Source organism: Marmota flaviventris, chromosome 18 (assembly GCF_047511675.1).
Source record: "Marmota flaviventris isolate mMarFla1 chromosome 18, mMarFla1.hap1, whole genome shotgun sequence".
NCBI classification, from domain to species: domain Eukaryota; kingdom Metazoa; phylum Chordata; class Mammalia; order Rodentia; family Sciuridae; genus Marmota; species Marmota flaviventris.
Window position 1 is genome coordinate 51,306,314 of NC_092515.1, and position 12,988 is coordinate 51,319,301.

Sequence of the window (12,988 nt, forward strand, 5' to 3'; positions counted from 1 at the left end):
TAGAGCCAGATCCAAACTCCTATCTGACTCTAGAACTGTATATTCCTGTCCAGTCTTGAGATGCATCATCACCAAGCAGGGGCTCAGTAGAGTTAAAGAGTGCTGGGAAAGGGGTTGTGAGCCTCTGAGTTAGAGGCCTGGTTCTGCTAGTATCACAGAATGCCACATCCAGAGTGTGGGCTGGTCATTGGTGTGGTCACTTCCAGTTCTTTAATGACTTCTCTGACTCTAGGACAGCAGGGCAGAAAACCTATCAGCATCTAACCCAGAGAGTCAGAAACATGCCAATCCCTCTAGGTCAGCATTCTCAGAGTTTGCACTCCTTCCTCTTGGATTTCCCCAGCATAGACTGTTTGTACACCAACACCCCACACCTGGAGGTGAACTTCCGTGTGGATGTGGTAAAGCCAGGAAATTCTCTGGAGATTCCAATTATCTTTTATCCTCGAGAAACTATCAGCTATCAAGAACTCATCCCCTTCGAGATCAATGGGCTCTCCCAGCAAATTGTGGAAATCAAAGGGAAAGGCACTGAAATGAAGGTGAGAGATGTTGAGGGAGGTCCTTGGGCTCAACCCCTCCTTCCCACCCCCCACAGCCTCCTTTGCCCACACAGCTCTCCTCCCCTTCCACATCTTGCCCCCCCCCCCCCCGGGTTGCTCTCTCAGAGGTCCGCCTCTCCCACTGAAACAATGTCTCTAATCACACAAAGAGGGAAATCGTCAAATCAGACTCAAGAGAATGGTAGCTCCTACTCAATTCCAAACTTCACTGTGCAAAGGATTCTGGTAATCACAGGCACTAGAGAAACTTTCTTTGTTTTCTTAGAGATTATCAGATGCACCTTCCCAAGCATATCTTTCTCCCACCTTGGGGTGTGTTTTCTTTTAGGCTTAATAGACAACATTTTTAGGTGACATATGCAGACATAGATTTCAGCTATGGAACATCTTTCTTTAACACCCCCATTGATTAAAATTCTCCAGCCAACCATGGGTCCCAGGATTACATTTGGTCAAAGATTTCTTCTACCCAGGCACCCCAGATAGAAAGGAAATGATCTGTCCTGCTGCCCATTCATTTCTCCTCAGCGTCTTGGTAAAGTTTAAGGTGCTTGTCTGGTGGGATGTTTGTATGTCACAGAAGGTCTGGGAAGATTGAAACCTTCCAAGAGTCTTAAGAATGCATGATATGTATCATCAAACAAAGAGAATTAGGAGAGGATATGTTCCAGGTAGCTTTGCCCTGAAGCCATAGGAGAAGCAGCACATGGTCATCTGGTGTGTCTAGACCCAGGATAGAGACAGGGCCTGTCCCCATGTCCCGGCTCCTTCATTCACTTGTCCTTCCATTGGCTCATCCTGCACCCATGGGATGCTGGTAACTTAAACATGTTCTCAGGCCTCCAGGTTCTCACTGGCCAGTCAGGGGGGTCCTTTTCAGGCGCAATGGAAACATGTGGACTGAAAGATACAGATAGTTGGAGGGAGGAGTACAGTTTAGTAACTGATCAAAGGAGAGTGGTCAGTGGTTGCTACTTATTTTGGTTCAAGTCCTCCTGGAGGGCAAGGCTCGGCCTGATCCAGATCAACATTTTGATCAATGCCTTGTGTCGGCTTTTCTCCAACTCTAGCCAAACCGCCATCCCCTCTCCTCCTTGGGCTTTCTCTCTTCCCTTCTTAGTCCATTCTCCCCCGAGGAGCAAGCCAGAGCACTCTCACAAACACACTGGGTCGGGTCACCACATGCTTCTCTGTCTTCCCATTTCTCCCAGCATAGAGCCCACCCTCCCTCTCACCACCTACAATAGCCTACAAGACCTTGCAAGACCTGACCGCTTCTCCAGCCTGCTCTAGTCTGCTAGCTCCACAGGCCTCGGTAGGCCACCTTCTCAGGCCCAGGGCCATGCACAGCCCATCTCCTCCCGCTGCATGCTCCCCAGCCCATGCCATGCCGATTAGGCCCTGCCCTGCTTTAGCACCCAGTGCCCACTGCAGGAAGGCCTCCCTCAGCCCCAGTCTAGTGTCAGCTCCCTGCATTGTGCTTTTTCCTTCATCTCTCTGAACCCAGTTTACATTATGTAATTTTGTGAAGAGTTGAGTGGGCATTTTATGCTCATCAGTGTTGAGGAAGTGAATGAATGCCTCACCCATATGAAGAAGTTAGAGCGCTAAAAGAGAGAGAGCCACCCTTGGCCTCGCCAGGATAGGTGTATCATAATACATATTTTTCCCATTAACTAATGAGCCCTTATTCCTATCCTCTTGCTCATTTCTTCTGCAGATTTCAGTCCTAGATCCAGCCAACAGGATTGTGAAGTTAGGAGCTGTCTCACCAGGAAACGTTGTGACGAAAATGGTTTCCATCAAGAACAACAGCCTTGCCCAGCTCACATTTAACCAGTCAGTCCTGTTCTCTGTTCCAGAACTCCAGGAACCCAAGGTAGGTGCTCAGGGGACTTCCAGGGACCTCTCCATGCTTCCTGATGATCAGAACGACCTACAGCACCAACAGCTCACATTTCTTGTGCACCTAGAATGTGCCAGACCATTCAAAGAGTTTTCCACGTGCTATCTCTGATCATGTCCCCAAAACAGTGTGGGGTTAGCACCCTAATATTATTACTCTCATTTTACATTTTCATATCATTTTCCATGTCATTCAGTGTCATTTGTTCATTTGTGCCTCTACTAGGTAGATGAACCAATTCTCTCTTTCTGTTCATTAGAGGTGTTTCAGCTTTTTTATATTATAAACATTGAAATACCTACATACCTAGGACTTTGCATGCTGTCGTGATTTTCTGCTTACAACAAGTTCCTAGAAATGGGCTTGTTGGGCGAAAAGGAAAAGTGTGTTTGAATAAGCATTGCCGATCTGCTCCCTGAAAGGCTGTCCAGCTCTCCTCAGTGGTGGGAGAAGGGCATGCTTGTAATTAAATCCATGCCCACAAGGTCCCTGGATAGAGGAGCTTCCAGTCCAGGATGCCTGCTACCCAGGTTACCATCACCAGTATTTGGATGGCCCTTCAAAAAGAGGCCACATGTTTTTCATTCTAAGGATGGACTACATTCATTCCTTCATTCAGTTCATTCTTCCATTTGCTCAGTGAATACATGCTAGGTGTGGGGAACATAAAGGTGACTATGAAAGACCTCGGTCTGGTGAAATTCACAGTCTTCGGGGGTCACAGACACATAGACAATATCAGGACATCATGGAAACTGCAGAAGCAAAGTGGGAGTTGAGAACAGGGCTACTCAGAGGAGGGTTCAGGGGACCACGGAAGGCCTCAGAGTTCAGGAGTCTGAAGTTATTTTTATAGGATGAACAGGTGTCTCCCAGACAGACGGATTGAGGAGGGGTGGCCATAGGAGGGCTAAGGTATATATGCTCCAAAGGGGCCTTCCTTCACAATAAAACAGATGTGAATCAGTGTAGAACAAGTGCCACAGACTACCCAGGGATTTCAGGACACAGAAAAATGAGCTGTGAGAGGCCAGTCAGAGGAAGAGACGCAGCGGGCTGATCCCCTTTGCCCACTACTACACTACTCCAAATTAAAGTCCCAGTGGGTTGGGGCCCCTAACAGTTTGGCCATCCCAATTCTGCCTCATAGGTGGTCAGACCAAAGCTGTCAGATGACCTGTGCTGGCTCCATCACCCTGAGCCTAGCTCCCAACACCATTTTTTTTTTTTTTTTTGAGAGATCTCTAGGATTACTTTCTGGTTGTAGCTTCACCTCACTCCCTGTGGCCACAGTCCCTTTGTAGGTGAGTGCCCAATACCCTGTACCAAAGAGAGCTTAAGTATCCAAAGGGAATTGACTTCCTTAAGGCTGGTTTGGATTTGCTTTTTACTAGGACTGAAGGGAAAGTCATCCAAACTTGTGCAGTGGCTCTTGAACTTTAGAATACAGGAGGTACCCGGAGGGCACTTTTGGAAATGCAGGTTTCAAGCCCTCCCAGGGATACTGATTTTGTTGACCTGGGCAGAATGTGCGTCTTAATAATCCCAGAGAGTACAAGGCATAGTGGTACATGCCTATAATTCCAGCATCTTGGGAGACTGAGACAGAAAGATCACAAGTTCAAGTCCAGCTGGAGCAACTCATCAAGACCTTGGCTAAAAAAAAAAAAAAACAATTAAAAGGACTAAGGATGTAGCTCAGTGGTAAAGCACCCCTGGGTTCAATCCCCAGTACCAATAATAATAATAATAATAATAATCCCAGGGAACATCAGGAAACATCAGAGTACTATTTCCTCTTTCCCAGTACTATTTGTTCTTTTCCTCCTCCCCATGGAGAAGAAAGAATGAAATGCCCAAGACAAGTTGGAAAGGGAGCAGGAAAGGGAACTGGCGTTCATTGGATGCCTATTATGTACCACACATTTTATATACATGATCTTAACCTTCACCAGAGCACATGTCACAGAAGGTTTAAGTCATTTACCGGATTACACTGCTGGTAAGAGCAGATGTGACATTTGACGCCTGGGCTGGGACCTCAGGAAATGGAGGCCTCAGGAGCTTCCCTGACACCTTCAGCTACTGAGTCCAAGTGTCGCTTTGTCCAGGTCATCACCTTGAAACCCTTCCAGAACATCACTCTGAAGCCCAAAGAAGTCTGTAAAGTGGAAGTCACCTTTGCCCCAAAGAAGCGTGTCCCTGCCTTCTCCGAAGAAGTGTTCATGGAATGCATGGGACTCCTGCGCCCCCTCTTCCTCATCAACGGGTGCTGCCAGGCCCTGGAGATCTCCCTGGACCAGGAACATGTTGCCTTTGGACCAGTTGTGTATCAGACTCAAGCCACCCGCCGCATCCTCATGTTGAACTCGGGTGATGTGGGTGCAAGGTAGGGAACAGCGCCCCCCACCCGGGGCTGCAGCAGACAGCTCTTGCCTGGATTGCCATTGTCTTGCAAGGACAGCAACTTCTCATTTCTGTCCTCTCCCTTCTGTACATATACTCTCACCTCAGGATGTGACAGCAGTGGCCTCACCAGAGTGGCTGCTACCGCCATGAATACTGAAATCGATGTGATAGAGAACATCTTCTCTGTCTTGTTAAGTGCCCTTTTACCTGGCTCATCTCATTTAATCCCAACAAGCCTAGGAGACCAATCCCACAACTAATCTGTTTCACAGATGAGGAAACTGAGGGACAAAGAAATCAAGTAAAATAACGCATGTAGCAAAAATTTATCAAGTCCAGGTGCAAGGCTGAGTGCTGAGCATTCTTGCATATAATCTCCCGTTTAATTATCCCAGGATCCTCAAAGATAGGTTACTACAGTGTCTCCATTTCACAGATGAAGTGAAGCCTAAAATGGTTAGTGACTTGCCCTCGATCACATAGCCAGGAGGAGAATCCAAGTGTATCTCTGACAGCTTTTCTTTCCACGCTGTTTCCTCTTGTCTCTTGCCATTCTGATGTAGCAGTACAAGCTTCATGCCACACTTCCCGCCACACTTCCCACCACACTTCCCACCACACTTCCTGCCACACTTCATGCCACACACCACATGGGCACTCATCACAGAAAGACTCAGTCCTGGCACTGGAGGCACTAATCTGCACCATCCATCCTGGCTCCTGCCTGGACCAAGCACCCGACCACACAGGGCCATCAGATCCCAGTGCCACCAAGAACAGGCCTGACTCTCATATGAAGAGATGGTCACCCCCTGATGGCTCTAAACTGAGAGGCAGTGCAGGGAATGGCAAAGACTGTAGCCTTGGGAGGGCTTCAGTCCTCACCTAGCCACTTGCCAGCTCTGTGACCTTGGAAACACCTGTGTACACACAATCATGCATTTGACTCCTGATGTGTCATGTTTGGGTACTAGGATTAGATGTGGCCACTTTCCACCCTGGCTCAGCTCAGAAGGAGCCCATCACCTTACCCAGGGCATGACCTTGCCCTGTGTCCCACAACTGCCTCTGCTCTGTCTAGCAGATCTTTCTCCTCCTAGGTCCCAAGGAACAGGCAAGAGAAGGAAACCCAGCCACCAAAAGCCCAGGAAAAGTCCGTAGTCTCAGGGGCACTGAGAATACCCTTGGAGTACTAGCAAACTGTCTTCCTTGTCTTCTTTTGCTTCAAAGGTTTAAATGGGATACCAAAAAAACTGAGCCTCATTTCAACATCACCCCAGAAGAAGGCTATATCACCTCAGGCATGGAAGTCTCTTTCGAAGTGACCTACCGTCCCACAGAGGTGGGAAAGGAGAGTCTCTGCAAAAACGTGCCTTGCTTCATCCAGGGAGGTAATTCTCTATGCCTCACCCTGTCTGGAGTCTGCGTAGGACCACCTGCAGTAAAAGAGGTGAGTGGGGTAGAAGTGAGCCCCACGAGGGAACTCAGTCCTCAGCACCCATGTCAACCCTTCAGACCTGTCCCCTCACCACCAGAGGGACTTTGATCAAGCCATGCCCTCTACTAGGATATTCTTTTCTTCCCTTCCATCTAGTTAACTCCTGTTCACCCCTCAGCTCTAGACTCAAGACTTACATTCTCAAGGAAGCATGCCCCTTCTGGATCAAATTCTATTATAACACCTTCTCTGTGGTTTAAACAATGGCCTTCGGTGAACCCAAGTGCTTTCAACTCTATTTCTGACAATATTGCTTACAGTAAAAATGACATGACCTCCCTCCCTGAAATTTTGTTATTTCAAGAATGTTATATGGATGGAATCGTACAGAATGCTATAAACAAGTCTCAGCAAGAACCAATTCTTTTTTTTTTTTTTCTCTTGGGTAAACACCTAGCTGTGGAATGGCTCAGTCCCTATTCACCTTCTAAGAAGCTGTCAAATTGGTTTCCCTTTCATATCCTTTTTCTGTTCCAGTTTTCCTCTTGTGACCTGTTATGTTCCCACTAGCAATGTCTGACATGGCCACTTGCTCAATGTCCTTGTCAACATTTGATATGCTCAGTTTTTAAAGTTTTGGCCACTCTACTAGGTATGTATGTAGTAGTATCTCATTAAGGCTTTGATTTTTCATTTCCCTAATGACCGAGGATGTGGAACATCTTTTCAGGTACTCACCATCCATGTACCTTCTTTGTTGAAGTGTCTTCAAATCTTCTATTTTTAATTAGGTCGTGGTTCTCAAAGTTTTGAGAGCTCTTTATATATTCCGGGCACAAGTCTTACATTTAGGTCTTCAATCTGTTTGGAGTTAATTTTTGTACCTAGTGCAAGATATGGATCAAATTCATTTTTTGTATGCAAATATCCAATTATTCCACCACCATTTGTTGAGAATATTTTCCTTTCTCCACTGAATTGCCTTGACACCTTTAACAAAAATCAGTTGACCAGGTGTGTGTAGGTCTGTTGCTGAGCTCTATACTTGTCCATTGATCTATTTGGCCAACTTTATGCCTGTACCACACTGACCTTGTTGATAAACTCAATGGCTGCGTCTTACCCATTGTCTTACTTGACCTGTGATAGCACGTGACACCATAAACCAGTCCCTCATCCTTCAAACACCCCTTCCCTTAAGTCCAGGACACCACCCCCTCCTGGTTTCTTCCCACCTTACTGGCTGCTACGTCACATTTTCTCTGATTCTTCCTAACCTTGGAGTGTGTCCATCAGGAATCAAGGTCCTCAGATTCCTTCTTTCTTCTAAAGATATTCCTTCCTCTTTGATCTCATCCAGTTTCTTGGTCTTAAAATAGCATTGCCACATGGAAAACTCCCAGATCTATATCCCCCACCTGGACTTTTTTCCCTTTCACTCAGTTTGTAAATTCCACTTCCTGCTTGGCTGATATTCTTCCCAAATGTAACTTGGACAGAACTGAGTTCCTGAATCTCTCCCCCAACCTGCTCCTCTCACAGTCAACATCGCCATCCTTCTTGTCGCTCGATCTAAAAACACGAGGGTCATTCTTGAACCTTCTTCCACTTACACCAAAGATCCCATACATCAGAAAATCCTAGCTGGGCTTGCTGGCTCACTCCTGTAATCCCAGCCACTAGGTGGGCTGAGGTAGGAAGATTACAAGTTCAAAGCCAGCCTAGGCAACTGAGACCATGCTTCAAAATAAAATACTACTTCAACAGAAGGAAAGGCCTCTTCCAGGATTCCCAGGTCCTACATGCCTTTCTTCCCTGTCCGTTATCTCCCCGTCACCCATTTACTAGAAAGGTTCCCTCGTCATTTATCAAATTTAGGACCTTTACAATCAATGTTTCTTCTGCATGGAGGCTCTTTTCCCTCAGGTCTCCCCTGATTTTGTCCTTGTTGGTCTTTAATCCGGCACAGGATTCCCTATGTCCTTGCCTGGCTTCATCCCAGCCCTCTACCCCGAACTCCCACCCCCATGTCCTTCCCCTACCTACATGCTGTGTCTGTCTCTCCCCACTAGAGTGTAATCTCTTCCAGGACAGAGATTTTTTTGTGACTTTGTTCATTGCTGTAACTCCACAACCAAAAACAGTGCCTGGCACACTTTGTGCAACAAGATAAATATTTGTTGAAAAAAAAAATGAAAGAAAAAAATTACCCATTGGAACTCACGATGGGAAGTGCTGTTAAAATGAGTCTTCCCTGCATTCATTCTGCTCCTCCGGCACCTGCACACAGACCAGGGGCAAGTGCCATGGAAGGTGACGTGCCTGCTTTCTTCCAGGTGGTGAATTTCAACTGCCAGGTACGCTCCAAGCACACGCAGACCATCCTGCTGTCAAACCGTACCAACCAGACCTGGAATCTGCGCCCCATCTTTGAGGGCGAGCATTGGGAGGGGCCTGAGTTCGTCACCCTGGAGGCCCATCAGCAGAACAAGCCCTATGAGATCACCTACTGGCCCCGCACCATGAACGTGGAGAATCGCAAGCACCAGGTAGGCTGAGGTCCCCCCATCAGATCCCTGGCATAGTCGAAGGAAGGCGAGATGTTAGAAGTCAGATTTGGAGCTCAGAGACTGAGATGAGAGTCTCCAGATCATGATGGAACAGTGGGGAGTCATGCAGATTGTCAAGCTTTGGCTTCTCTTTGTGTCCCTGTTTCATTGTAGGGGATGCTCTTAGAGCCAAGGGCTCAGTTCTGAAATGAAGTCCTAAACCAAGCATTGAGCAATAAATATTTAGCTTGATTGCACAAACAGCATTGTGATGATTGTAATAAAAATCAGAAAAAGAAAAGGAGAGTAACCACAATCTTCTACACTATAAAAAGTGAAATTTTTTTTTCTGTCTTTGCTACCAGGACTTATTCAGATGCAGCCATAAGGTCACCATAGCATACCTGATCTTGTTTTCCATTTATTTTCACTTAAAGCATTTTTTTCTATTTAACTATGCAGTTTTGTTATAACCATTTTAATGGATGCCTAGTATTTCATTGAATGAGAATCCCATAATTTATTTAACATTTCCCTTTTGTTGAACATTTATCTCTATATTTTCATCAATATTTTAGGTGTCTGGTGTGTGTGTGTGTGTGTGTGTGTGTGTGTGTGTGTGTGTGTATGCGTATGCGTGCGCCTGGAGTAGGACTCCTGGTTCAAAATCATATGAACATTTTTGTAATTCTTTGAGCACATTGCCAAGCTGCTTTCCACAAGTGTGATGTTTATTTGCAAGGCCTCCATTAATCCTGTGTTCCCACCATGCCTGACAGAGCTTTAATAAAGGACGCTCAGTGCCATTCTGATCCACTTCTGCTTCTCCTCAGGGCACTCTCTTCTTTCCCCTCCCGGATGGGACTGGCTGGCTGTATGCTTTGCATGGGACTTCTGATGTTCCCAAAGCTGTCGCCAATATCAGCCATGAAGTGCCATGTAAGACCCCCTACACTGAGCTCCTGCCAGTCACCAACTGGCTGAACAAGCCCCAGAGGTAAGGGGATGGAGCAAGGGGTCAGGCTGGGAAGATGGAGGGACAACTTCCACCATCCAGCTTGGTCCTTCCCCTGCTCAGTGCCTGTAGAGAATGGGTGGGACCCCAGGAATCAAAGACAAAGTAGTCTGATGTGGCCAGGCACCCTGAACTCTAAGCCTCTGGAGAGATTCTCCTGTTCAGTGCTATTTCTCATAAATCTCCTAGAATAATGCCTGGTACTAAATAAATTCCCATCAATGTTAGCTGTTGCTCTCATCATGATAATCACCTTTGTTATTCTTGACTGCTCTGTGTTATTACCTAAGCCACGGCCAGAGAATGAAGTCCCTTGGATCTTGGCCTGCAGTAGGAGTAGAATGGAATGCAAGGCCTAGAGGCACTCAAGTCACCCAGCGTGGTCCCCTTTTACAGAGAAGAACTAAAGACTGGAAGAAGAGGTGTAACTTGCTGGAGGTCACCTGCTTTGCATAGGCATAAATGCCCAGGTCTAAGTTTGAACCCCCAACTTGCCAATAACTAGTCATGTTACCTGAGCATGTTGTCTTGCTTCTTTTGAGTTCTATTTCTGCTTTAGTAAAGTGGAGATGTTAGTGACATGCCCCTTCTGTAGACAGTACAAGGTGTAAATGCCTGTAACACATGACTCAGTATCTGGCACACATAATAGATAGTCAATAAATGGTGGTTACTGATACTGTTGGTGACCGAATAAGACCGGAACCCTAGACCCACATGCTCTCCATAAAACCAAGAGCAGGCATAGCACCTTCCCGTCTTTCCTTTGGACAAGCAGTCTCATTCTCTCCTCTCCTCCCATGCTCTTCTGCCCCAGATTCCGGGTCATTGTGGAAATGCTGAAGCCAGAGAAGCCAGACCTCAGTGTCACTATGAAGGGCCTTGATTACATCGACGTACTCTCTGGCTCCAAGAAGGACTACAAGCTCAACTTCTTCTCCCATAAGGAGGGGCTGTACAATGCAAAGGTATCTGTGTACTGAAGGCACCACCCTGAAACCCTGGAGGCTTGACCCTGAGGTTGGCAATCCTGGTATTAGGAAATAACAGGTGTCCTCCCATAGTCACCAATCCAAGACCTTGCGAGGCCTTTCACACATGAGCTATTTTGCCTAATTCGTTCATTTGTTTAATGAGTGTCTATTGAACATGGAGTGTACTAGGTGCGGCAACCCAGCAATGGTCAAATACAGGCACAGTTCTGTTCTCATGGAACGCACTGTCTAGTGGGAGGACACAGACACTATATAAAATCGCACCATGAATGTATTGTCGCAGAATGAGATATGTGCTTCTAGGAAAAAGCATGGATCATGGGAGAGGTCAGGGAAGAAGGTAATATTTGGGAGTTGTCCATTTATATATAGTAGTCAAAGCTATGATACGTGTTGGAATCACCAAGAGAAGGATTTTTAAAGTGAAATGATAGACATCATCATCCAAAGTATACGCATGAAGACACAAATTGGTGTCAACATACTTTATATACAACCAGAGATATGAAAAATTGTGCTTTATACATGTAATAAGAATTGTAATGCATTCTGCTGACATTTATTTTTTTAAAAAAATTGATTAAAAAGGATTTTAAGAGAACATATATAAAATATAGATTATATAATAACTAATGTCTCCAAATGATAATAAGATAAACAACCCAATGTATTAAAATGGGCAAATGATTTGACAAAAGGAGCTATGTGAATGACCAATAAGCACACAAGGTCAACATCCTCATTCACCTGGAGAAAGAACTTTAAATGGTGATCATATCAGCATATCGACAAGTCAGTCTCAGGAGTAAGGGGACAGCTCAGTGCAGTGACAAGTGTGAGCTCTCCAGCCAGCACTGGACAAGCTGGACAAGCTGCTCTGGCCTCTTCTAAAGCAAGCTCAGGCTAGTTAAGACCAGAGTGCTTAAAGAGAAAGGTAGGCTGGCAGGGTTCCAGACAGGCTGCAGGGCAGTGCCACCTGTGCCCCTGTGCCCAGGCCAGGCTAACAGTGAGCAGGAGCCCCTCTCTCTAGGACCTTCAGCTAACCCCCTCTGCCCTGCTTCCTCCCTGTGAATGCAGGTGATCTTCAGAAATGAGTCCACCAATGAGTTCTTGTACTACGTAGTGAGTTTCAAGGTCATCCCTTCAGGCATCATCAAAACCATCGACATGACTAGCTTGGTCCGGCAGAGTACGTCAGCCTCCATCAAGGTGGAAAACCCCCTGCCCTACTCGGTGACCTTCTCTACAGACTGCAGGGTGCCGGACATCATCCTGCCCTCCCAGTTTATCGTGCCTGCCAACTCTGAGGTACAATCCTGGCTGCCAGGGACCCCCAAAGGGCTGTCACAGAGGCTTCTGCCCATAGGGGCTCTGGGTTCATGTTCTGCATGCCCTGAGGGTGGGCCAGCCCTAGCAGTGGTCAGGAAAGCAGGGGACAATCACCCTCAAGTTCCTTTCCTCTACTGCTGAAGTCCTTACTTAGCTTTGGTTTAGATAGGTAAAATGGACTTCTTTGTGTTGTGACCCTCACCTCTATTATTTGTTTGTTTGCCTTGTCCAGGATAAATATTTTTTATGTATTTATTTAGCGAATTACAAAAGTAGTATAGAGCTGAAGTGTGACTCAGTGGTAGAGTGCCCAGCATGATGTGTAAGGGTTCGCTCTCCAGCACTGCAAAGAAGGAGGAGTGGGAGGAGAAGCTCAGTAGCATGGACTATCTGTGCTGAAAATCAAGATACATAATGACACATCAACAGTCGCACTTTTTTTTTTTTTGCAATACCAGGGTTTGAACCCATGGCTCTGCACATGCTAGGCAAGTGCTCTACCACTGAGCTACACTCCCAGCCCGACATAGATGGAGATAGATAGATACATACATACATACATACACACACACACACACACACACACACACACACACACAGAGACAGACAGACAGACCACTGCAGGATGGAGGCCCAAGAAACCTTTAACAGGGATTGGGAGGACATGGCCTAGAATTATGACCCAGCAGGGAGACCAACTTTCATTTTGATTCTTCTTGTAAATGTATCACCCTGAACTCTTAAACTGCCCAGAATTCATCAAAATCCCTTCACTCCAATTTGA

At 46.3% G+C, this 12,988-nt stretch overlaps 1 protein-coding gene across 1 annotated transcript in view; it reads left to right on the top strand.

Moving 5' to 3' along the window:
* The window catches only part of Hydin (HYDIN axonemal central pair apparatus protein), a 318,432-nt gene that overhangs the window by 297,596 nt on the left and 7,848 nt on the right, over positions 1-12,988 (top strand). Inside the window, exons 76-83 of the mRNA XM_027933192.3 lie at positions 344-542; positions 2,284-2,442; positions 4,581-4,858; positions 6,109-6,328; positions 8,653-8,865; positions 9,699-9,862; positions 10,698-10,848; positions 11,953-12,183. Of these exons, the coding sequence (XP_027788993.3) occupies positions 344-542; positions 2,284-2,442; positions 4,581-4,858; positions 6,109-6,328; positions 8,653-8,865; positions 9,699-9,862; positions 10,698-10,848; positions 11,953-12,183 (1,615 nt within the window). The remainder of the gene's footprint in view (positions 1-343; positions 543-2,283; positions 2,443-4,580; positions 4,859-6,108; positions 6,329-8,652; positions 8,866-9,698; positions 9,863-10,697; positions 10,849-11,952; positions 12,184-12,988) is intronic.